General features: G+C 55.9%; 1 protein-coding gene across 1 annotated transcript; it reads right to left on the bottom strand.

Moving 5' to 3' along the window:
* Window positions 1-11,742: 11,742 nt before the first annotated feature.
* On the bottom strand, window positions 11,743-15,182 carry LOC132084898 (Fc receptor-like protein 3; the record flags this gene model as incomplete). Its single annotated transcript, XM_059490175.1, has 9 exons — window positions 11,743-11,852; window positions 11,938-12,017; window positions 12,505-12,586; window positions 12,670-12,981; window positions 13,220-13,523; window positions 13,611-13,852; window positions 14,086-14,316; window positions 14,405-14,425; window positions 15,116-15,182. Coding segments are annotated over 9 exons (1,449 nt in total), but the record flags the coding sequence as incomplete, so codon positions are not given.
* Window positions 15,183-26,158: the final 10,976 nt, after the last annotated feature.

Raw genomic sequence — 26,158 nt, 5'->3', positions numbered from 1 at the left:
CATTGAGAAATTTGGTGGGGGGAAGGAGGAAAATGCTTTTGTAAGGTTTTCATTTTCCTTGTATTTTTTTTTCTTCTTTTCTTGTAGTTTAGTTAATAAAGTTTTCTTTATTTCTAAGCAAGAGTCTGCTTTGCTTATTCCTGGTCACATCTCACAGCAGACACCAGAGAGAAGGTATTCTCATAGAGGCACTAGCATTGTGTCAGAGTCCAACCATGACAGAAGGTAAATGATATACTATTTGACCTGTAAAGGAAGATAAAGCAGATTGTAGCTCATGATTGTTTTGAAAACACCACTCAAAATACCATTGTTGTACTTGTATGACAATAGTTACAGGATCACGGCCTAAGGTGTCATGGTAGCATCTGCGACCTTTGATAATGATGTCTGCAAAAAGCTTATACAGACCTGGAGCTGTTTTTCAGGACCTGAAAGATAAAAATATCCACTCCAAAATATGCAATTTTTCTTCCCTTTTATCATTCTGTTGACACAACAATCTGCATGATATTTCATCATCTCTGAAAATAAAGAATTGCACACCAACAGAAACATCTATCCTTGTAACAAATCCAGATGTCAAGGCCAATTCAACCTCTACAGCCTTTTTTGCTGCAGTGGTCAAATGTCTCTCATCAGTAGAGGAAGTTATCCCTGATAGTAGGTCATACAAACGTTGTAGTTGGTGATTAGTTATCCCCAAGTATGGCCTAAGCCAACCTATTGCACCAACCAATCTCTGCACATCAGCAGAGGTTTTAATTTCAATGTCCAATTTTACAGGTTGAGACAGAATTTGTCTATTGGCGATTATCAACCCCAAATATTTCCAAGGCATCTGTCTTTGAACTTTCTCTGGGGCGATAACCAAACCAACTAGAGTGTGCATATTGTCCAGCAGTTTGAGGGCATTGGGTCTTCACATGCCCTGATTCTTCACAAGCAGAACATGTGGGTGAGGACTTCATGACTTTTGCCAAAGAAGCCTTTTTTTGCACAACCGAACAAACCTTTGAGCAAGCAACTACAAGATCAGACAGCAAGGGATCTCCTGGTAAAGAATCAATAATTCCCCTGCAATCATCGTTTGCATTTTCCCATGCCAGCTGTCTGCATAAAACTTACCTCAACTTATCATCTTCTACTTGCTTCTCAAGGGCTGCAGCAACCCTCTCCAAAAACTGCAGAAAAAGTTCCTTCACCCCTTGCTGGATGGTAATCTACCTTGGTTTAGGAGCTACCATCTCCATTGTTTTAAGTAAGGCACTCATACCCAGCTGCTGGGCCTGTGCCAGAATCAGGGGGTCCCATCTTGCCTGCAAATCCAGGTTAGAGAATGGTCCATTGCCCAGGAAGGCATCAACTCCCACAGCATGACGTGGATCCTGCTGAGGTAACTGCATATTGTCCAATGCTACAATGTGCTTCCAGGTAGCTTGAGACATTGAAACACACCATACTGCACTGGCTGAAACAGAATCCTAGCAAGGTGAACAATATCATAAGATGCGAGTACATCAGCATTTAGAACATGAATCACTTGCATCACCTGCGAAGAGTTGACACCATACTGATCTACTTTTGACTGAAAGTCCTGTACAACCCTCCATGCAAAAACCTGATGACTATCTTGTTGTCCTTAGTTAGGAGCAGCTTTGAAAAGAGGAAAAGCCACAAGCCCACCAGAAGCAGCAGCAGCAGCCATCTCCATCCTTTTAGGTGGACCTTTTTTCTCTAACAAATTCCAATCTCCCACTTCAGCTGCTTTCATTCTCACAATCTCCCAAAATTGCAAAGGGTGTCAAGGAGTCACAGCCCCCCTGCAGGGAGGCAGAGTCCAAGAAACAGCTGGCCTGGATCTACTACGAGGTCTAACAGATTCTTGCATCTTTTTAGGTGTACTTATAACTGGCAGTTCTTCATCAGAGCTATCTAGATGAAGAAGGACACAATGTTAAGGATTGCATTTGTTCAACCAGTTCAGGAGGGAGGACAGGAGAAGATGGATCAACAGGGGATTGAGCAGAGGCAGACGACTTGAAGGAGGGCAGAGAAGGGGTGGATGGCTCAGGGGAAAGTGAGGAGGGGGAGGGAGCAGCTGATGCACAGGAGGGGGAGGGGAGAGCAGATGGCCCAGGGAGAGACAAAAGGGCCAATAACCCAGTCTGTTTTTCACTTCACTTCTTCTGTAGCTTCATTTTTGCTAACTGCTGTGCAAGTGTAAGATACTTCGGTTTAGTACTCAGTTCAACTAACTGCTGAGCAGGTGAACTATACACAGCTTTAACGTCGTCTTTTGGAGATAAATACCAAGAAACACTCTTAGCCTGCCATTTGATTGTCACCATAGCAAACCCTGGGGAACCCTCCACAGCAGCTGCAGCAGCCTCCTTAGGGGGAGATTCATCAACAGGTTCAGCCTCATCCTCCTCCTCTACTTCAGTTTCTTGCTCCAATTCCTGCTCCTCCAGTTCCTCCCCTCTATCTTGTTCTGCTTTCCATTCCTTCAATGCCTCATACAACAGTCTCCAGGAAATAGCCAAATCGACAACCGTCTTATCCCCCTTAGATATCACTTCCCATAGTCTCTTCCAAACCTTTTTCCATGCCCTGACACTGAAGGCATTGTCGGCATCAGCTCCAAAGTCCTGTGATTTACACCATATCAGTCAGCTAAGAAGAGCATAATCAGAAGCTTGAACATTTTTCCTCTTGAATAAAGTTTTCCACATGGACGAAACAGTCTTTTCCTCCTTTGATAAATTATGTCCCATTATTTTTTGTATATAATCACACACCTCGAATCAGATGTCTGAATTAGGTGTGGACCTCCGCAGCATCCTTGCTGCCTTCACTCATTTTTAGGGTACCCTTCAACTTTTTTCTTGCTTTGTTCTTTCTGTTTTTTACAGTCCAGTTGCAATCACAGCGGACGGGCAGCAGATGTCGCTATAGAGTGCGACACAGCGCAAAACACCACAACTCCATCAGAAGGGTGTAAAAGAGAGATTTATTATAACAACATGTTGCTTTTATAGTTATTCAATATATTTACATTTACTTAAGAGACACGTTCACTGCCCGTTGGTCATAAGAAAGAAACAAAGTTCTCAGTAGGTGAACAAGGAGCCACGTCAATTCTGTGAGCCAGTTAGCGTCTGTCTCTTCTAACACCGGCACCTGCAGCACTGGGGTGGCTGTGGGACAGGAGGGTCTCGATGGCAACAGAAGGAACCAGGGGTCCCCCATTGCAATAGAGTGCTCTTGTCACATTGGGATGCACTGGTGTGTGCAGGGGATGCTCCAGTGATGCTCTGGGATGTCCCTGTGTGCAGGGAATAGGCTCTGGTCACACAAGGGGTGTGAGCCATGAAGCTGAGCTCACCCAGAGCTCTCAGGGTTCCTGCTGTTGTCAGGGTATGGGCACAAAGAGCTCTCACCATTTACAATGTGCATGGAGGGGCTGAGCCCATTGCCAGGTGTGTCACACATGTAGGTGCCACTCTAGCTGATGAGACAGGGCTCGTGTCCTTCTGGCCACGAGAGCTGCCCATTCCTGTACCAGATGGTGCCACCAGGTGGCCCCAAGCCCTGGCAGGTCAGTGTCACCGGGTCCCACAGCACCGCCAACCTCCAGGGGGGCTGCATGAGGATCTGGGTGGTCTGGGCACCTGTGGGTGACAGGGGACACCAGCCTGCCAGGGCCATTGCAGGGCCAGGGACAGTGGGGTGGGGCCATGGCATCTCCCGAGTACTCACCAGCGAGGCTGAGGGTCTGGGCTGGAAGGGAGAAGGGACAGGGCTGGGTGGGGGTGGCACTGCAGGAAGAGGACCACATGGGGGACAAGGTGTGGTTGCTGTCCCCAAACTGTCCCCTTTGGGACACTGGTTCTCATGAGAAAGTGCTCAGGAATGGTCCCCAACAGGTCTGATGAGGCCAGGGACATGTCTGTGCCCCAGCTGCCCACAGCCACATCTGTTGGGAATGGTTTCCCTGGGGATGGGGACAGTGTGGCCACTCTGGGTGGAGGAAGGAAATGGTTCTCGGGGCTTTAGCTGGTCAGAGTGACCCTGAGAAATGTTAGAAAGTCTCTTTTCCCAGCCCAGTGCTCAAAGAAGGAGTCAGAGCTCTTCAGTTCTCGGTCTCAAAGTTGTTTATTGTTCCTTATCTATAAAATTCTTTCTCCTGTCCAGCTGAGATCTGCTGAGCAAGACAGACTGAGGCATTCTGCCTGCCCCCAGGGTGGTGTTATCTTTTTATATTAAAAACTACATGTACAATATTTACAATTACTTTCCAATACCTATCACCTATGTCATGCAGTGAGCTTCTACTCTAAACCAATCTAAAAGTGCCACCATCACAGCAGAAGATGGAGGCCAAGAAGAAGAAGGAGAAAGGCTGGACACACCCAGATCCCTCCATCTTGCCTTCTGAACCCTCATTCTAAAAACCCTAAAAAATTTATTTTTCCACCCGTGACCAACTCATTAATATTCTACTTATACTTTTGTGGCTTGCAGATCTTCATATAAGGTTGGTAACTTTTGCCATGGGTCATAATCAAAACCACCAGCATCTGGGGCTCTGTGCCAAGGTCTCTGAGCCCCCTGGCTGTAGTCCTGGCCATCCAGGACAGCCAGAGGAATGTCCTGAATTCCAACAGCGGTGACACCACAGACACCTGGTGATAGCATGGGTCATCCCCACCAGCCTCATGACACCTGTCCCCATGGCCATGTGCCCATGGCCCTGTGGCCATGATGTTAGCGTTCAAAAACACATAATCACGGGGGATTATATGCTGTGCTTTTTATTAAGAGCTCTGGGAATCGGGGTATATTCAACCCAAATATGACTCCGACCATACATACGAAATGATCATGTTTTATACTCTATCATTACATAACTTTCATGTTAATTATTAAACTTATATTGTTCTATTGTATACATAAATTTAGCTCCTCTCTGAATTTCCAACATAGTTTCTCACTATTCTTCTTATGGTTATATAATAATTACATTTAATTACTAAACAATCATCACATCTAACAATTATATAATTTATCATACTGCTTACGCAGGTGCAGTTGATCTGGGAAAGAACAAAGCTTAACATTTTAGATTCTATCTTTAACTTTTTCCAGGGTTCCACTATCAATTATTCCATTCTGATGGTAGCAGTCTACATGGCCCACCTGAATGGCGCAGGTCCATCTGTCCCTGTCCCCACAGGCGCCCCAGCTCCAAGGTGCCTGTGGCCATATCCTTGTCACCACATCCCCTTCTCTCCATTCCTCTCCCTACATCCCATTCCCACAGACCAGCTGCCATATTCCGGTCCCCTGTTCCTGTCCCCACAGCCACTCCACAACTCTGGTCACACTGGGCTCCATGCCCATGCACTGGTACTGCTGGCCTTGGGGACCTCAGGGGACCCTGCAGCCCCCTGTGCCCCCTCCCCACCAGTCTCTGCCTCACCAGGGCCCATCTCTGGGGCATCAAGCCCATGCCCAGGGCACTCATCCACAGGAGCAGCACCCCCTTCCCAGCCATCCCAGTATCCCCAGCCATCCAGGCTGGCTGTCATTCACTGCCAGGGCCACCTGTCCCCTGGGTGGTGGCTCTTTGGCTAAGGGAGAAGGAAGCGAGGTCACATCTCCCCCCCATGTGTTGGTGGCACGTTGTGGGGGCAGGGTGGGCACAGGGTGTTCCCAGGACTGGGGCAATCAGGGAATGTAGGGAGTGAAGGATGGGTGTACCAGGGAAAGGGTTAACCCAGGAATGGGGTCCTGGGAGGGATGTCCTGAGGGAATGAGGGTTCAGAGAATGGGGATCCTGAGGAGGGGGACCGAGGAGATTGGGGTGCCTAGGAATGGGGGTCTCCATGGGTGGGAGGCCCAGGAATGGCGTTCCCAGGGACTTTGAGTCACAGGATCTAGGTCCTAGGGATGGGGGTGCCAGTTGGGCTGGGGCCTGTGGGAGTTGTGGTCCTGGGGGAATGGAATGGGGACCCATGGGATGGGATGAAGGGAAGGTGGATCCTGGGCCATGGAGACGCTGAGGAATGGCAGTCATGGGATGGGGCTCCCAGGGGAGGAGGACCCTAAAGAATTGGGGTCCCATGGTTGGGTTCTCAGTGGAATGGGGGTGCCAGAGATGAGCAGTGGCTAGGTGGGCATGGGGGTCACAGCTCCTTCACGGGGTGCCTCAGATTTGGGGGACACCCAGGGTCCAGCGCAGGCCCATGGGGTGCTTGTGGCTGGGGGTGATGTGCACCACAAGAGGCTTCCAGAAGGTTCCAGAAGATTCCAGCTCTCTGCTGTGGGTGATGCAGGTGCCCAGCTGTGCCCCCCACAATGCTTTCACTTCATCTTTTCTGCAACAGAAGGAAGAGGCCGTTTGTGCTTAGGGTCAGAGGAGCAGGGTGGTTCTGTTCTGGGGGGGCACATCCAGGAAGTTCCTTTCTTGTTGTTCTGTTCTGGGGTGACATGTTCTCAGGGGAACCTGTCCCAGGGGTGACACATTCTAGCAGGGTGTGTCACTGTCCCAGGGGTGGGACATCCTGTGAACCCTTTTCCTGGGGTGGGGCTCTGCCCACCCCCACTCCTCGCTGGGACATAGTGACCTCTGGGGTGCTGCAACTTGGGATGTGGCCTGTCCCCTCCACAAACACCCTTAAGGGCCCCACCCAGTTTGGGAGCCCTCAATCCCCCTTTTAGATTTTTAGGTGCAACCCGCAGCCCTCCAAACCTTTCCATGTGTGAGAAGCCCCCACAGTGGTGACAGTGGGGGGGTGTCAGCTGGGGAGGGCACGGACCTCCTGAGACCCCCCCAGCAGCCACCCCATCCATCAGGGTCTCAGCACTGGGAGCCAGATGAAACACTCATGAGCCCACTGAATGTGTCCCACTCGGTCCACAACCCCAAGGACCATCCTCCCCTCCCCTGCTCAGCACTGGGATGCAAAACTGCAGATTTTTTCCCCCTGGAAAAGTGGCTGACTTGGCCCCAAGATTGCTGCTACAGGGCTGAGATACTGCCGAAGTCTGGAGTTATTTGTGCCTACCCCCTTGTGAGAGTCTGTCCGAATTTTCCCTCATCTGCCTCACGATCGTCATTGGGGTGACCACTGAAGAGAAGACCCCCCCCATCTAGAATATCTGGCTCTGAAGGAGAAAAGTCACACGCCAAAGGCCCTGAGACCTGAAAGCTCAGTGTTAAGCTATTGTTTTCACAGGTGTGTTTGCTGTGTGCTAAGAAGGGGGCACCATGCCCCGTTTGCAACAATAGCAGTTCTGGAAGCTGTCCCAGCTCTCGGCCTGGCTGGACTTCTCCTGAGTTTCAGATGGTCTCTCACAGAAGACCCTCACCTGTTTTACAACCACCGTGACAGACAGACTGAGATGTAAGAAGCCTCTCCATCAAGGACTGAGACATGAAACTCCTAAAAGGCCCCTCTGCTCCTTCCAAGAACTGGGACTGAAACCCCCAACCCAGGGGGAGGAGTGTGGGGGAGGCAAGCTGACCAAAGCAAGATGTTTGCCTGCAGATTGTGACCACTGGACCACTAACACAATGGTTCTTGCCTGGTGCCTAGCTTGGACTCTGTGTACCCCCCTTTCTATTCTTCCCCCCCACGGCCTTTGTTTCAGTTGCGAAATTTATTCTCCCTTCCCCCAACAAAAAAGAGTATAATTGGGGTGCAATTCAGCTGTGCCTTTGAGATCTCCCCAGCGTAACAGGCGGACCCTCAACTGGACTGGACGAAAGGACCTCATCTATGCGTTGGTAGCTATATCCCCCCTTTTTTTCTCTCTCCTGTCTCTTTCACTATCTTTTTCTCTCCCTTAATCTGTCTATCACATTGTTAATGTGGTTATTTCAATAAAACTGCATTTGTTTTGAGTATCACTGCAAACCCCCTTGTACCATATTGGTTTTTGCACCCTGAGATCACTTCTATGAACCGTCAGGTCATCTGTTCACAAGGACAGATCCTGACATCCCTGCCTTTCCTGCTCCCCATAATCCCCCCCATAGGATTTCTGTCCTGGGGCTTGGGATGATTTGGATTTCTTGGGTTTTGGGAGAAATTCTGTTCCAGACTTCTCCATTCTTGCTCATCCTCTGCAGGATCTGACCCGGCAAGCGCAGTTTGGGAATGGAGAACCAGGCAGGAAAGGGATCCCAAACTCCTGCTCCTTGAAGCCAGTGGCCATCCAAGGATGGGACCCAGCCATAGCCCAGCCCCACTGCACAGGGATGGCCATTGCCCAGCCCTGCTCTGCCCAGCCCCAGGGGGCAGCCAGCACCTGAGGGTCCCCCCTGCCCCATTGCCTTTGATTCTGGCAGCTTTAGAGCTGCTGCAGAGGTGAGAATTCTGTGGGTGGAAAAAGGCCTGCCTGTGGTTTGCTCAGCCCTGCAAGAAGCACAAACCCCATGGGGAGCCCAAGCAGTGGCTCTGTGAGGGCCTTTGGTGGTTTTCAGAGCAGGGCTGGCTGGAAACTCCTCCCTGTAGGGGCAGCTGTGTGGGAACAAGTCCGGAAATGCAGCAATTTAGTCCCCGTCCCAAAGGGACCGAGAGAGCCCCTGCCCTACTGCAAGTGTCACAACACTTCCTGCTCAAAAACCTGACTGGGTCCTCCTTCTGGAACAATACCTGCAACTTCTGGAACAAAACCTGCAACTTCTGGAACCTCATGGAAACAATGTTTGGGTTCTGGCTCGGCTGCCAGACAAGAGGGAAAAGTGTGGAAATACTGAGCAATGACTCTGCCCTGTGGCTGTGCTGGGGCTATGGGGAGTGAGCCTGTCTGGATTCCAGGTGTCCCCAAAGCTGCTCCATCCCTGCCCTCCTCACCTGCACAGGGCACAGGGAATAGACGGGACTGCTCCACACCTGCTGCACCCCTTCCAGGGTGTCCCTCCACTTCCCGGAGCTGTGGGGGCCTTACCCTGGCAACGTTCGGTCCCGACACATAACAACAGTGGCTTTGGACACGCTGCCACAGTCGGTTCAGACACCCCATTACCGTCCCAGCACTCGCAGCGCGATGGCAGCTGGGCCCCTTCCAGTGCTCCAGGACCACCATTGCTGTCCCTCCTTTCTGCAGACCCCACCGCAGGGTCTCTGCTCCCCCCTGTCCCGGGGTCTCCCCTCCGCCGTTTCGCTCCCTCCACGCTCGGGGCTCCCCAGTGGGGTCCCGGTCCCTCCATCCCGGCCCCTCCCACCCGCTGCCCCCCGGCCCCTCCGGCCGCACCCCCTGACAGCCCCGGGGCCGGCACCGGCAGAGGCTGCCGAGCTCCTGCAGGATGAGACGTTCCTGGGGCAGCGCCGGCTGAGCGGGGCCCGGCTCCCTCACGCCGTCCTTGCCCGCAGCACTCGCGCTCAGGCACAGCCGGGCTGCTCTTTCGGGATGTGCCGACAGCTCCTGGAGTGCTGCCCTTTGTCTGGAACGAGCCCAGGAGCACCCGAATCACCCCAGGACCTCCTGTGAGGCTGTGCCCGAGCCCTGAGGGGTTTGGGAGCCCGATGGGTGTCACTGCTCTGTCCCAAATTCTGAGTGGAGCAGGAATGACAAGCGGTGCCCCAACATGGTCCAGCCCCGTGGCCCACTCCTAAACACCCTGCAGAATTCCCGGCACTCCTGCTCCACCTGAATGTCCAGGTGCTGTTCCCATGGGCCCCCTGCTCCAGCCGCTCGCGCCTCAGCTGCTGCTCCAGTTTGGCCTTCCTGGCCGGCCAGTAGGAAGCAGCAGCGACATGGCACAGGCACAGAATAATCTCCAGCACCAGCAAAAACCTTCCGGGCAGCCAAAAAAGCTTCTTGTGGGCAGAGCTGGCAGCCTCTGACCCCCAAATTGTGTCCAGTGCTGCCTTGTGTAGTCCAAAATCCCCAGGAGAGGAAGCAGAGCCTTGTGTTTGTGAACAGGGATGCTTTAGGTGCACGGCTGAACTTTAGCAACCCCGGCCCTAATTACAACGCCTCCTTAAGGTTCTGCAGCTCGCAGAGCAGCACAGGGACATTGGCCCAAACAGCCCCAAACAGCTCCAGTTTTTCCCCATTTTTCCCTCCCAAGGCACTGCTCCCAGTCAGGGCTGTCCCTGTGCTCCAGCTGCTGCTGCAGAGCCCTCAGGGCTGTGGTTCTGCTTTCCTCCTCCTCCCCCTGAGGCTTGTGTCCTGACCAGGGGTGTCCAAGGGAGAGCAGGAATTCCAAACGTGCTCTGGAGCCCCTGGAGGAGCCCTGGCAGAGTCAGCACAGAGCACCAGTTTTCCTCAACACGCTTGGGCAATTTAACAATCCCAGATCTGCTGTGCCAGAGCTGAAGGAGGAAAAGGGAATGAAAAGCTGAGGGTTTGCTGGAATTGTGGTGTAAAGCCATCAGAGGTGCTGCTGTGGACCTGAGACCTGTCTGGATTAAGCCACTGCCTTCCTTCCATTCGGAATCATGGAGAGCAGTCGCGGGTGTGGCGCAGGGCGTGTGCCCGGCCCCGGGACACTGCTACGCTGCCAGTGGGCACTGGGATCCAACCTGCTGCCTTGATGGCTTCTGCCCGCTGCCGCTGGTGGTGCCGGGACTGATTGGTGCCCGTGAGTTTGCAAAAGGAGCGATTTCCCCTCCTGCCTCCTGTCTGAGGCCGCCATGGCCCCTGAGGGGATGGAGCTGGACCGGGGCGCCCCCTGCTGGCCGGGAGTGCTCCCTGCAGCGCCCCCTGCTGGCCGCGGTTATAACTGCCACAAAAACCAACAGCCTAGCAGGAGAGAAAGTTCTGGGTTTGTGTTCTTTGTTCTGTTCTGCTTTCTAAGTTTCCTAGTAAAGAGCTGTTATTCCTTTTCCTACACTTTTGTCTGGAAACATCTTTATTTTTGAAATTAAAAAACAATTTAGACATAGGTCTTCTTTTCTTCCAGCAACGTTCCCACTTTCTTTGACAGATATTTCTCATTTAAATGAGTTGCCAATTCCTGGGTTCCAGTGTGGATGGGACAGACACCCCAAGAGGAGACAAGGTCAGGGACTTGGCCAGCTCATGCTCTTTCTTTTAAGCCAGTTGGCCCAACAAGGGCCCTCTCCCCAGGTGGCACTTCTGGTCACACGGCCACTCAGGAGCTGGCTTTGGCAGAACGTCAGGCTGACAGACTGCTGGACAGCTGGGGCCCTACCTCACCAAAAGTAAGGCCTGACCCACCCCTGCCACACGCAGCTGTTCCAAAATGTCTCCAGACATCAAACTTGTCCTGTCTCTGACATCCCACCCTGTGCCATGGCCTGAACATGACTGCCCTGGAAAAGGGGAAGGCTCTGGAACCCCTAAAGGGCCTTTGTGACATCATTGTGCGGGGAACACGGCTGAGGAGGGGTTTGGGACCGGGGAAAAGAGAATCCAGAGCCTCCTGAAGGCTGCTTTGGCCATCAGAGCAAGGAAGGTCCAGGGCCCTGCCAGGTTCCTCTGGTGGAGGAAACGTGCTGAGGGAAATGTCTAGGGTTTGTTCCTTTTTGGTGGCTTTCCATGGAAATTGTTCCTTCTGTGACAATTCAGATTCTGAATCTTGTTGCTGTTGCTGTTGCTTTTATTCTCTCTTGTTGCTGTTTCAGGAAATTGTTCTTCTCTCAGCCCTTTGGGATCTTCATGCCATTACAGGGAGGGAGAGGGGCAGTTTTTAGTGGCAGCACACACATGAGTGGGTGCCCATGGGTGGGGATCCCCAGTGCCCCCAGTTCCCCCCCAGTGTCACAGCACATTCCCGTAGATGTCATCGGGTTCCCATGGTTGCCCCTGGGGTCCCCGCAGCTCCGCGTAGGTCACCTGGGGATCCTGGAGGGTGGTGGCATGGGGGGACGCTGCAAGAGACACGGGCTGTGGGATCTGGGTGGGGTGACACTCGTGGGTGACGTGTCCCTCTGTGTGTGTCCCCCCTGTACTCACCCCCTGCCCTCTTGGTGACCACGACGTGGGTGTACAGCACCTCCCCCTCCTCTGGGGTTGCCGGTGGATCCGGGGGGGCCCTGAGGGAATAAAGGGGATGTGGGGGAGGGGATGGGAGGTTTTGGGAGTTGGGCTGAAAAGGGAGAGTTTGGCTTGAGCCTCCCACTCACCTTTCCTGCTGCTTCCTGGCGGCTGCAGAGGAAAGAGGGGAGGAATGGCTGTAGGGTCCCAGGGCCCTGAACCCTCACAGAATTCTTGAAACCCCTCGGGACCCCCAAGAACTCATGAAGCCCTGAAGCCCCCCAGAACTCATGAACCTCCCGAGTGCCTCTTACAAACTCAGCCTCAGGAACCCAAAGCCCAGCAGGGACAGAGACCACCAAAAACTCAGAAGGCCCCTGAAAGAACCCACAACATCCCTGCAGGACAATCCAGCACGTCTCCAAACCCTTCAGGACACCCAGACAAGGACACAGTTCTGGGGCTGTGGGTACTGCCCTATTGCTACCCAACTCTAGGAACCTCTACAGCTCCCTGGGACCCCTGTACCCCCATTGTCACCCACACAAACGGTGCCCCTGGTGCCAGGCCACAATGACACCCACGAGCAGGAGCAGGAACAGAAGGGCCCCACCGACCCCTGCGGCCACTGCAAGAAACAGAGGGGGACACATCAGGGTCACCCATCACCCCAGGGGGCCTGCACTCCTTGGTGACCCTGTGTGAACCCACCTGTGTCCCTGTGTGTTCCTTTGTCCCACGGTGTCACCTCCAGGGCCAGCTCTGGGCTGAGTGCCCAGAACACGCGGTGCCCATCCTGTCCCAGCTGGTTGGTGGCCATGCACTGGTAGGTGCCCGAATGTCCCACATCGATGTCCCTGAGTTCCAGGAGGGGACCCCGGGCCACCTCCTGTCCGTTGTGCAGCCAGGTGAAGGTGACAGGGGCTGAGCCCACCTGCACTGAACAGCGCAGGGTCACGGTGTCACCTGCACGCACCTGGTGTGACAGGGGACCGGGTGTGATGGTGGCATTGGCCACAGGCACTGCGAGGGCAGAGACTGGGATGAAGCCATAGGGAGGGGCTGGCAGCCGGTGTGGGGGTATAGAGACAGGGGTGTGGGTGTGGTGAGGGATTTTGGGGATGGGATCACAAGACGGAGGGGCAAAGGGACAAGGGGAGTGATGGAAGTACCCAAGAAAGGTGTCAGTGGGACATGGAGATGCTCAACCAGGGGACCCAAGCAGGCTGTGGGTGCTCCCCGTGCCCATCCCTGCACTCACTGCACACTGTGACGTGGACCCAGCCACTGCTCTTCCACACGGCCCTACCCTCAGAGTGCACCTGGCAGCTGTAATTCCCTGAGTGGGAGACCCCCACGGTGGGCACCAGCAGCTGCAGGGACCCCTGCGGACCCCCCACCACCTGCCCATCCCGGTAGAACATGTGCAGGAGGGGGGCTCGGGGCTGCAGGGGGCTGGGGGTGCTGAGGCAGCGGAGATTCAGGGGGGACCCCACGGTGGGCTCGGGGGGACCCTCCAGCACCGGCACTGAGAAGAGCTCAGGGAAGGAGAGGAGAGGTGAGGACTGTGACTCTGAGTGCACTGGGAAGGGGTTTTGGGATGTGAGGAGATTGGAGTTCCAGATGTGAGGGTGCTCACCATGCACTGTCACTGTCACTGCTGCTGACTGAGACATAAAGGACCTCACCAAGCCCTTGCAGCTGTAGCTGCCGCTGTGGTTCAGCTGCAGGGGGGACAGGGATAGTTCAGTCACATTGACGGGCCCCCTCAGATCCTTCTCATCCTGGTAAAATCGCACCTCGGTGACCGTGTTGTTAAACCAGCCCCGGCAGCGCAGTGTCAAGGTGTCCCCCTCCAGCAGTGGCTGTGCTGGCACCTGCAGCACCAGATCATCTGTGGGACAGGAGGGTCCCATCTCACTGAGAGGCTCAAGACTGCTCCGAGGTGGGTGCCCCTGGCACCAGGGACATCTGGGTGCACTGGGATGAACTGGGATGCACTGGGATGTCCAGGTGTCCTGGGGACAGGCTCTTTTCCTCAGAATCATGGGGTGTGAGGCCACCCACTGAGTGGAGCCGACCCAGACTTGTCAGGGGCCACGTGAATTATTAAAGATACCCCCTCACCATCTGAGACTGTCACGGGGGGGCTGCGGCCCGTGCCAGGTCTGTCACACGTGTAGGTGCCGCTCTCGGTGACACTGAAGTGGTCATGTCCCTCCTGCCACCAGTGCTGCCCATCCTTGTACCAGGTGGTGTCACCAGCAGTCCCTGAGCCCTGGCAGGTCAGTGTCACCCGGTCCCACAGCACCGCCGGCCTCCAGGGGGGCTCCACCAAGAGCTGGGTGGTCTGGGCACCTGTGGGTGACAGGGGACACCAGCCTGCCAGGGCCAGTGTGGGGCTGGGGACAGCGGGGTGGGGTCATGGCATCCCCTGAGGACTCACCAGCAAGGCCGAGGGTCTGGGCTGGAAGGGAGAAGGAACAGGGTTCAGTGGGGGTGGCACTGCAGGGACAGCAGCACAGGAGCAAGGGGTGTGGTGGTTGTCAACAAACTGTCTCCATATGGACAGCAGTTCTTTTGAGAAAGTGTGTCTGGGTGGTCCCGAAAAGATTTGGAGAGGCACAGAGACAGATCTGTCACAGCCACCTGTGCACCACATCTATGTGGCACAGACACCTTGGGAACAGGGACAACAAGGTCACCCTGGAATGAGGGAGAACTTGGGGACTCTGTGGACACCCTGGGCATGAGGACACCATGGACACAGCCCATGCTGGCCCAGGTCACCCCCACCAGCTCATGATCCCATCCCCATGATCCCATCCCCATGGCCATATTCTCACCATTCTTGTCCCCTTCTGTCCGTTTAACCCAATTGCCTTGTCCCTATGCCCAGAGCTACCTGAGCCCAAAGGTGCCAGTCTCTACATTCCTGTCCCCACATCCCCATCCCCAAATTCCTGACCCCTCTTCCTGTCCTCAAAGCCACCCTACATCCCCAGTCCCACCCAGGTCCACTGTGGGTAACATGGACTGGCACTGCTGGCATTGGGCACCCAAGGGGACCCCACAGCCCCCCTGTGCCCCCTCCCCTCCCTATCCCCAGGGTGTCAGGCCTGTGCCCGGTGCACTCACCCCACAGGAGCAGCGCCACCTTCCCGGCCATCCCGGTGTCCCCAACCATGTGCACTGGCTGTCACTCGCTGCTGTGGCCACCGCTCCCCTGGCTGGCGGCTCTTTGGATGAAGGGGAAGGAAGCGAGGTCACATCCGTCCCCACGTGTAGGTGGCCTTTGGTGGGGGCAGGGTGGCCACAAGCTGGGCACAGGAAGGAGATGAGAGTAGGTGGGACAAAGTGGGACATGGGGTTCACAGGAAGGGAGGGCTCGGTGGGTTTGGGGAGCCAGGGATGCATATGCAGGGGAATGGGGTTCCTGAGGAGGTGGAGTCATGGGTCTGGGGGTGCCAAGGGTGGGGGGGACTCAGGGTTGGGAGTCCAAGGAGAGCGTCAGCTCCAGGGATTTGGGGTCATGGTCTGGGGATGCTCGGGGAATGAGGGGTTCTCATGGGAATGGGGGTTCTGGGAGAATCAAGGTCCTGGTGGAAGGGGGATTTCAGGGGATAGAATTAACAGGAGAGGGTTCCTTGAGAATGGGGTGCTAGGCAATGGAGATCCTAGGGAATGGCAGTACTGAGATGGGGGTCTCAGGGATGAGGGGACATTAGGAATGGGGGCCCCATGGTTGGGTTCCCTGGGGAATGGGCGTCCCAGGGATGGGCAGTGGCTGGATGGGCACAGGGGTCTCAGCTCCCTCCCGGGGTGCCTCAGATTTTGGGGTGACCCAGGGCCCAGAGCTGCCCCCCCTTGGGGTGCTCATTTCCTTAGCAGGCATCACATGAGGGTCCTGCGTAGCTCTGCTTCTGTGCCCTCTCCTGCTCTGGATTTTCGTCTTTTTATTTCTCTTTATTCCTTATTTTCCTCGCTTTTTTGCCAGGTGCCCTCACCTCCAGTTTCTGGCTCAGCAATCCCGGGGAGCACCTGAGCTGGGACTGGATTGGGGAGACTGAGGGAAGAGGAAAAATGGGGAGCAGAAGGTGCAGGGAAGGGTGAGGAGGCTGTGGGGGATGGAGATGTTGGGCTTCGCCCCTTCAACAATTTCACTCAAAGGGAGCCGAATCGTTGCTGTCTTTGCAGTAGGTCTTGGGCTCTCTCAGTCTCTTGGGGACAGAAAAAAAGGATCAATTGCTGCATTTCTGGACTGGTTCCCTCTCAGCTGCCCCTGCAGGGGCAGTTTCCAGCCAGCCCTGCTCTGAAAACCAAAGGCCCTCACAGAGCCACTGCTTGGGCTCCCTTTGTGGTTTGTGCTTCTTGCAGGGCTGAGCACAAACCACAGCCAGGCCTTTTTCCACCCACTGAAATCTCACCTCTGCAGCAGCTCAAAAGCTGCCAGAATCAAAGCCAAGGGGCAGGGGGGGACCCTCAGGTGCTGGCTGCCCCCTGGGGCTGGGCAGAGCAGGGCTGGGCAATGGCCATCCCTGTGCAGTGGGGCTGGGCCATGGCTGGGCCCCAGCCTTGCATTGACAGGGGTCCCCAGGATGTGCCACCCCTGAGACAGGCACCCGGCCAGGAATGTGCAGGGACATTTCCAGAACTGTCACCCCCAGGGACAGGACCCCCACATGCCAGGATGTGTCACCCCCTGGGACGGGATACCCCTACAACAGGAGCCCCTGGATGTGCCACTCCAGGACTGAACCCCCCCCCCCCCCTTTGTAACCTTTGCCACTCAGCACAAACAACCTCTTCCTTCTTGTCCAGGAAAAAGAAAGTGAAATGGTTGAGTTGGCGAAGCTGAACACCTCCATCTCCCACAGCCTCCCCACCATTCCCTGCACCCCCCAATCCCCATTTTCCTCCTCCCCTGGGTGCCCCCAACCCCTTCCCTGCTCAAGTGCTCCCCAGGATTGCTGAGCCAGGAACTGGTATTGGGGCTACATGGCACAAAATTGAAGAAAATAAGGAAAAAAGAGAAATAAAGAGAGGAAAAAGTCCAGGGCAGGGGAGGGCACAGAAGCAGAGCTACCCAGGACCTCCATGTGATGCCTACCCAGGAAATGAGCAACCCAGGCGGGTAGTGCTGGGCCCTGGGTCACCCCAAAATCTGAGGCATCCAGGGAAGGAGCTGTGACCCCTGGGCCCCCCAGCCGCTGCCCATCCCTGGCTTTTCCATTCCCATGGGACTCCAACCATGGGACCCTATTTCCTTCTGTCCCCCCTTCCCTGGGACTCCCTACCTTTCACTGCAATTTCTCAGAACATTCATTCCCAAGGTATCCCATCCCGGTAATTCCAGAGCTGTGGACCCCCCACTCCCTTGGGGACCTCGATTTCCCCAGGGCCCCATTCTCACAGGGCCCCCCCTCACCCAAAGCACCCCCATCCTTTGCCACCACACCATGATCAGAAATCCCTGGAGGCCAAGTTGTTCATGGACCTTCATCCCCAGATCTGAGTCTACCTAACCCTTGACACCCCCATTCCCATGGGACCCCATCCCTGGGCACCCCATTTCCCTGGACACCCATCCCTGGCTCCCTACACCACCTCAGACTCCAAATTCTGGCAACACCATGTCCCCACCATGTCCCACAATCCCCCCCATGTCCCACAAGGTCCCCACCCTGCCCCCATCCTGTCCCCACCCTGTCCCCACCAGGTGCCACCTACACATGGGGACAGACGGGACCTCGCTTCCTTCCCCTTCATCCGAAGAGCCGCCAGCCAGGGGAGCGGTGGCCACAGCAGCGAGTGACAGCCAGTGCACATGGCTGGGGACACCGGGATTGCCGGGAAGGTGGCGCTGCTCCTGTGGGGTGAGTGCCCCAGGAACAGGACTGTCACCCCAGGGTGAGCCCTGGTGAGGCAGAGAGTGGTGGGGAGGGAGCACAGGGCGGCTGTTGGGTCCCCTGAAGTCCCCAGTGCCAGGAGAGTCAATGCATGAGGTGACCAGGGTCATGGGGAGGCTGTGGGGACAGGAGAGAGGGTTAAGGAACATGGGGACAATAAAGGGGGGACAGGGATTTGGGGAGGCATCATGGGACTGGTGAAGGTGTGGGGACATGGACAGGGTGCCAGGGGGGCGAGGACAGGAACTGGGGGAAAAGCACCATGCAGATGGGCCCTGGGTACAGAGACCGTGGGACTGGTGGGGGTTACCTCTGCTGGCACGGGATGGTCCTGGCATCGCCATTCCCACGCTGTCCATGGTGTCCCTGTGTCCTGCCTCAGCCTGAGGTTGCCTTGGAGCCCCAGTTCCTGAGAGGTCCGTGCCACTCTGGTAGCCCCACAGGAGAAATCTGGGGATGATGCCAAAACCCGAGCTCTGGATGCCGCTGTACCTATAGAGCCACCCCCACTGAGCCCTGTCCCTTCTCCCTTCCAGCCCAGACCCTCAGCTTCGCTAGTGAGTCCTCAGGGGATGCCCTGGCCCCACCCCACTGTCCCCAGTCCCACGCTGGCCCTGGCAGGCTGGTGTCCCCTGTCACCTGCAGGCACTCAGACCACCTGGGTCGTCGTGGAGCCCCCCTGGATGCCGGCGGTGCTGTGGGACCGGGTGACACTGACCTGCCAGAGCTCGAGGACCGCCAGTGCCACCACCTGGTACAAGGATGGGCAGCGCTGGTGGCAGCAGGGATGTGACCTCTTCACTGTCACTGAGAATGGCACCTACACGTGTGACAGAACTGGCAGTGGGCTCAGCCTCCCCGTGAGAGTCTTAGATGGTAAGGGAGGTTGAGTGTCCCCAGTCTGGCACCTGCGGGAACCCCAAGGGCTCTGGGTGGGCTCTGCTCCATGGGTCACCTCCTGTGTGACAAGAGCACATCCCCTGCATATGGGGACATGCCAAAGCATGCCAGTGTGGAGGGGCCCCTGTATTGGAATTGGGGACCCTTAGTGTGCTGGCGGTGACCCACTAGGGGGGTCGCTATTGGGTGGTGCCTTCAGGACCCTCCAAGCCCTCCTGATGTGACAGGACCCACTTGTTCCCCAGATTGGCTGGTGCTGCAAGTGCCAGCACAGCCACTGCGGGAGGGGGACAGGGTGACACTGCGCTGCTGGGACGGGTGGAACAACCTGGTCACCTGGGTGTCCTTCTACTGTGAGATGAAGCAGCTGGTGGAGCTCTGAAATGGGACAGAGCTGACCCTGTTCCCTCTGCAGCTGCACCACAGTGGGCGCTGCCGCTGCAGACGCTGACTGAAAGACAGGGAGTGGGTGGTGTCTGCGCCGGTGACAGTGACAGTGCATGGTGAGAACCCCACAGCTTCCGCCCCAACACCCCCACAGCCCCTCCCCAGGGACTTGGGGTCACTGTCCCCACTGCCTTCAATCTCCTGCCCTGAGCTCCTCCCTGTGCAGGTGCTGGAGGGTCCCCCTGAGCCTGCACGTGTTCCACCAGGACAGGCAGGTGGTGAGGGGCCCACAGGGGTCCCTGCAGCTACTGGTGCCCCCCGTGGGGGTCTCCCACTCAGGGAATTACAGCTGCCAGGTGTGCTCTGAGGGTGGGGCCGTGCAGAAGAGCAGCGCCAAGCTCTGCATCACGGTGCGCAGTGAGTGCGGGCATGGGCACAGGGAGCCCCCACATCCCCCTCGTGTCCCTTGCCTGGGCACCTCCATGTCCCCAAGACACCTTTCTTGGGTCCTTCCACCCCTCCCCTTGTCTCCTCACACATCCATGGCCTAACTCTGTCCCCAATATCCCCCATCATACTCATCCCCTCCCATCCCTATCCCGTCACAGAGGCTGCCAGCCCCTCCCTGTGGCCTCAGCCCTGTCTCTGTCCCTGCCAATGCCACCATCACCCCTGGTCCCCTGTCACACCAGGTGTGTGCAGGTGACACCGTGACCCTGCGCTGCTCAGTGCAGATGGGCTCAGCCCCTGTCACCTTCACCTGGCTGCACAACGGACAGGAAGTGTCCCGGGGTCCCCTGCTGGAGCTCAGGGACATCGATGTGGGACATTCAGGCACCTACCTGTGCATGGCCACCAACCAGCTGGGACAGGACGGGCACAGCGTGTTCTGGGCACTCAGCCCAGAGCTGGCCCTGGAGGTGACACCGGGCTCACCTGGGTCACAGGTGGGGTCCCACAGGGTCACCAAGGAGTGCAGGCCCCCTGGGGTGATGGGTGACCCTGATGTGTCCCTCTCTGTTTCTTGCAGTGGCCACAGGGGTTGGTGGGGCCCTTCTATTCCTGCTCCTGTTCATGGCTGTCATTGTGGCCTGGCAGTGGTGGCACAGTGTGGGTGGGTGACAATGGGGGATGGGGGTCCCAGGGAGCTTTAGAGGACCTCAGAGTTGGGGAGCAATAGGGCAGCACCCACAGCCCCAGAATTGCGACCTTGCCTGGGGGTCCTGTAGGGTTTGGGAAAATGCTGGAGTGTCCTGCAGGGATGTTGTGGTTTCTTTCAGGGGCCCTGGGAGCTTTTGGAGGGTCTCTGTTCCTGCTGGGCCTTGGGTTTTTGAGGCTAAGTTGACCTGGAGCACTGGGGAGGTTCATGAGTTCTGAGGGGCTTCAGGGATGCTTGGGGATCCTGAGAGAAAATGAGGGTCCCAGGGGGGTACAGGGTTCCTGAGAGGGATAAGGGCCCTGGGACCTCACAGTCACCCCTCCCCTCTTTTTTTTGCAGCTGCCAGGAAGCAACAAGAAAGGTGAGTGGAGATCTCCAGCCATGAGTCCCCTATTACCCCACTCCACAACTCTCCAGCCCCTTCCACACATTGTGTTTATCCCCACAGAGCTCCCCCAGATCCAACGCCCCCCTCCCCCCCCCCAGAAGAGGGGAAGGTTCCGTACACCCACATTGTGAGCAGCAAACAGGCACAGTGTGAGTACAGTGATGAGGGGGCCAGTGACACGTCACCCACTTGTGTCAACCCCCACCTTGGTTCCTAAAACTGCTGTCTTTTACAGGGTCCCCCAATGTCACTGTCCCCCAGGATCCCCAGGAGACCTACGTGGAGCTGTGGGGATCCCAGGGACAACCATGGGAACCCGGTGAGATCTACAGGAATGTGCTGTGACACTGGGGGGAACTGGGGGGCACTGGGGGTCCCCCATGCATGGGCACCCACTTGTGTGTGTGCTGCCACTAAAACTGCCCCTCTCCCTCCCTGTGGAGGCACAAAGATCCCAAAGGGCTGAGGGAAGAACAATTTCCTGAAACAACAACAAGAGAGAATAAAACCAACAGCAACAGCAACAAGATTCAGGGTCCCAAGGGTAGGAAGGAGGAAACCTTCTGGGGAGAGTTTCCAGGGTTTGTTTGTCGAGGACAGGGCCTTGGACCTTCCTTGCTCTGATGGCCAAAGTGGCCTTCAGGAGGCTCTGGATTCTCGTGTCCCTGTCCCAAACCCCTCCTCCGCTGTGTTCCCCACACGAGGATGTCACAAAGGCCCTGTGGGGATTCCAGAGCCTTCCCCTTTTCCAGGGCAGTCAGGGTCAGGCCATGGCATGGGGTGGGGGTGTCAGCAACAAGAAAAGTTTGATATCTGGAGACATTTTGAAACAGCTGTGTGTGGCAGGGGTGGGTCAGGCCTTGCTTTTGCTGAGACAGGACCCCGTCTGTCCATCAGTCTCTCAGCCATTGTACACTGGGGACAGACAGTGTGATGCTCTTCTAAAGCCAGCTCCTGAGTGGCTGGGTAACCAGAAATGCCAGCTGGGGAGAGCGCTTTTGGTGACCCAACTGGCTTAAAAGGCAGAGCATGAAGTGGGCAAGTCCCTGACCATGTGTCCTCTGGGAGTATCTGTCCTATCCATGCTGAAACCCAGGAGTTCTTAAGCATCTTGGTCTACGGGAGAAATATCTGCCAAGGAAAGTGGACACCTTTCTGGAATAAGAAGACCAATCTCTAAAAGCATTTTTATTTCAAAAATGATGTGGCATCCATGCAAAAGTGTAGGAAAAGGAATAAACATTCTTTATGAGGAAATTTATAAAAAAGAACAGAACAAACAATACAAAAGCAGAACATTGACTTCTTCTCAGTGCTCTTTGTTCATCATTGGTGCAGTTAAAACTGTGGCCAGCAGGGGGCGCTGCAGGGAGCACTCCCGGCCAGCAGGGGGCGCCCCGGTCCAGCTCCATCCCCTCAGGGGCCATGGCGGCCTCGGACGGGAGGCAGGAGGGGAAATCGCTCCTTTTGCAAACTCACGGGCACCAATCGCTCCCGGCACCACCACCGGCAGCGGGCAGAAGCCGCCAAGGCAGCAGGTTGGATCCCAGTGCCCACTGGCAGCGTAGCAGTGTCCCGTGGCAAGACACGTGCCCTGCACAACACCATGACCGCTCTCCATGATCCAGAAGGGAACGAAGGCAGCGCCTATCCCCAGGCAGGTCTCAAGTCCACAGCAGCACCTCTGGTGGCTTTATGTCAGAATTCCTGCAAACCCTCAGCCTTTCACTCCCTTTTCCTCTTTCAGCCTGGGCACAGCAGCTCTGGGAATGTTGAATTCCTCTGGGATGTTGAGGAGCTCAGGGGACTGCAGAGCATGTTTGGAGTTCCTGCTCTTCCTGTCCACTCCTGGTCCCAAGATGGAAGCCACAGGGGAACGAGGAGGAGGAAGAAGAGAGAAGAGCCAGAGCCTCGAGGGCTCTGCAGCAGTAGCTGGAGCACAGGGACAGCCTGGGATGGGAGCAGTGCCTTGGGACAGCAAAATGGGGCACAACTGGAGCTGATTGGGTCAATGCCCCTGTTCTGCTCTGGGTGCTGCAGACCCTTAAGGAGGTGTTGTAATTAAGGCTGGGGTCCTAGAGTTCAGCCGTGCTCCTAAAGCAACTCTGTTCACAAACACACAGCTCCTGGGGGATTTTGGGCTCTCCTGGGGATTTTGGGCTACACAAGGCAGCACTGGATACAATTAGGGGGTCAGATGCTGCCAGCTCTGCCCACAAGGAGCTTTTAGGCGGCCCGAAGGTTTTTGCTGGTGCTGGGGATGATTCAGTGCCTGTGCCATGTGGCCGCTGCTTCCCACTGGTCGGCCAGGAATGCCAAGCTGGAGCAGCAGCTGAGGCGGGAGTGGCTGGAGCAGGAGGCCCATGGGAACAGCACCTGGACATTCAGGTAGGGCCCGAGGCGCAGGGAATTCCGCAGGGCCCATGTTGGGGCACCACTTGCCATTCCTGCTCCCCAGACATTTTGGGACAGAGCAGTGACACCCATCGGCTCCCAAACCCCTCAGGGCTCGGGAACAGCCTCACAGGAGGTCCTGGGGCGATTCAGGTGCTCCTGGGCTCGTTCCCAACAGCGGACAGCACTCCAGGAGCGGTCTGCACATCCCAAAGGAGCAGCCCGGGGCTGCTGGAGCCCGAGTGCTGCGGGCAAGGACGGCGTGAGGGAGCCGGGCCCCGCTCAGCCGGCGCTGCCCCAGGAACGTCTCATCCTGCAGGAGCTCGGCAGCCTCTGCCAGTGCCGGCCCCGGGGCTGTCAGGGGGTGCGGCCGGAGGGGCCGGGGGGCAGTGGGTGGGAGGGGCCGGGATGGAGGGACCGGGACCCCACTGGGGAGCCCCGAGCATGGAGGGAGCGAAACGGCGGAGGGGAGACCCCGGAACAGGGGGGAGCAGAGACCCTGCGGTGGAGTCTGTGGAAAGGGGGGACAGCAATGGTGGTCCTGGAGCACCAAGAAGGGGCCCAGCTGCCATCGCGCTGCGAGTGCTGGGACGGTCACGGGGTGTCTGAATCGACTGTGGCAGTGTGTGTGAAGCCACTGTCGCGATGTGTCGGGACTGAGCGTTGCCAGGGTAAGGCCCTCACAGGTCTGGGAAGTGGAGAGATACCCTGGAAAGGGCGGGGCAGGGGCAGGGCAGAGCCCTGTGTATTCCCTGTGCCCTGTGCAGGTGAGGAGGGCAGGGATGGAGCAGCTTTGGGGACCCCTGGGATCCAGACAGGGTCCCTGCCCACAGCCCCACCACGGCCGAGGGGTTAACCCCCTTCTTGAAATTTCCATCCTTTTCTCTCTTGTCTCACAACTGAGCCAGAACCCAAAAATACTTTCTGGGATGTTCTAAAGGGCTGCAGGTTTGAGACAGGAAGGAGGAGGAGGGTCCTGGTCAGATTGTTGAACAGATGGTTGTTGTCTTTGCAGGATTTTCGGGTCTCTCCCAGTCCCTTGCCTAGAAGGACAAAATGATCAGTGTCTGTATTTCTGGATTGGTTCCCCCACAGCTGCCTTTTTAGGGGGAGTTTCCAGTCAGTCCTGCTCTGAAAACCACCAAAGGCCCTCTCAGTGACACTGCTTGGGCTCCTTTTGGGTTTTGTGCTTCTTGCAGGGCTGAGCAAACCACAGGCAGGCCTTTTTCCACCCACAGAATTCTCATCTTGGGCATATGGGTAAAACACGTTCTCTCTCCTGTGAAAATTTTGGAAATTTAAAAAAGGACAATTGAGGACAAGGACCATAGGGCAAAGGTTGTTATGGGTGGGTGCATCTTGGCATGCAGCCAAGAGCACACTGTTCTCTTTGGGGATACCTCTTAAATATCTTTTACCTTAAATCAGCCTCTTGCATAATCATATACATTTATGCATCGAAAACTTTTTCCCCAAACTAAATTACATTCCAATAATTGTTTAGCATGGCTCCTCCTTGGATCTGCCTTTTTAGAGCATTATTTCTTGGTTGTGCTTTTAGTCCTTTCTTATCATCATCTTCATTTCTGGGCCTGGGTCCACACTGACTTCAGGTGGTGAGTGCTTATAGTTGGTATATCTGTAGCAGCTGTCCCCATCCTGTGTGTATTGGATGTTATCCCATCCAAGCAGGCATTTTAACACAAGCATACTTATTCAGCTATTTCAAAAAGCTTAATTAACAACAGACATAAAAAGTGTATCTTTGTAACAAAGTTACTTTAACATTACATAGATAAGTTCCATTTTAATATTTGTGAAAATCCAGTAATATAATATGTATTTACAATACTTGGTGAGAGGGACAAAGTGATCAATTGCATTTCTGGACTGGCTCCTTCTCAACTGCCTCTGCAGGAGGGGTTTCCAGCCAGCCCTGCTCTGAAAACCATCAAAGGCCCTCACAGAGCCACTGCTTGGGCTCTCTTTGGGGTTTGTGCTTCTTGCAGGGCTGAGCAAACCACAAGCAGGCCTTTTTCCACCCACAGAATTCTCACCTCTGCAGCAGCTCTAAAGCTGCCAGAATCAAAGCCAATGGGGCAGGGGGGACCCTCAGGTGCTGGCTGCCCCCTGGGGCTGGGCAGAGCAGGGCTGGGCAATGGCCATCCCTGTGCAGTGGGGCTGGGCCATGGCTGGGCCCCACCCTTGGATGGCCACTGGCTTCAAGGAGCAGGAGTTTGGGAGCTCCTTCCTGCCCAGGGCTCCATTCCCCAGCTGCTCTTGCTGGCTCAGATCCTGCAGGGGATGAGCTACAATAAAGAAGTCTCGACCTTCCCAGAGCTGCCATCCCCCAGGACAGGACCCCCTTGTCCAGCATGTGTCCCCCCTGGGACAGGATCCCCTCAGGACAGGAGCCCCCTGTATTTGCCCCCCTCCAGGGCAGAACCCTCCTCCCATGTGACATTTAGCACAAACGGCCTCTTCCATCTGCTACAGGAGAGAGAAAGTGAAAGTGTAGGCAGAGGGAAAGCTGCACTCCTCCATCCCCCACAGCCTCCCCAGCCCTCCCTGCAGACGCCTCACCCCTGCTTCCCCCACCCTGGGCTTCCCCCAACTCGTTCCCTGCTCACAAGCTCCCCAGGATCATCAAGGCATGAAATGGGAGGTTGTGAAATTGAGGGATAAAAGGAAGGAAATGGAAATGAAGAACGGGAAATGCCCCTGGAGATTGTGGTGGCAAAGACCCAGAGCTCCTCTGAATCCCCTCTTGTTGCCCCCCCAAATAACGGGCAACCCAGCAGGCAGAGCTAGCCCCTGAGTCTTCCCAAAATCTGAGGCACCCAGGGAAGGAGCTGTGACCCACATGCACATCCCGTCACTGTCCATCCCTGGCAAACTCATTCCCCTGGGAAGCTGACCATGGGACCCCCATTCCTTCTCTCTCCCCTTCCCTGAGACCCCCATCCCAGGGCTGCCATTGCCCAGGAACTCCATGGCCCAGGACCCCATTCCCAAGGAACACTCTCCCATTCATTCCATGCCCTGAAATCCCCCATTCCTACG

The sequence above is a fragment of the Ammospiza nelsoni genome, chromosome 28 (genome assembly GCF_027579445.1).
Source record: "Ammospiza nelsoni isolate bAmmNel1 chromosome 28, bAmmNel1.pri, whole genome shotgun sequence".
Taxonomy (NCBI): domain Eukaryota; kingdom Metazoa; phylum Chordata; class Aves; order Passeriformes; family Passerellidae; genus Ammospiza; species Ammospiza nelsoni.
This window is presented reverse-complemented; position numbering and strand designations above follow the sequence as displayed.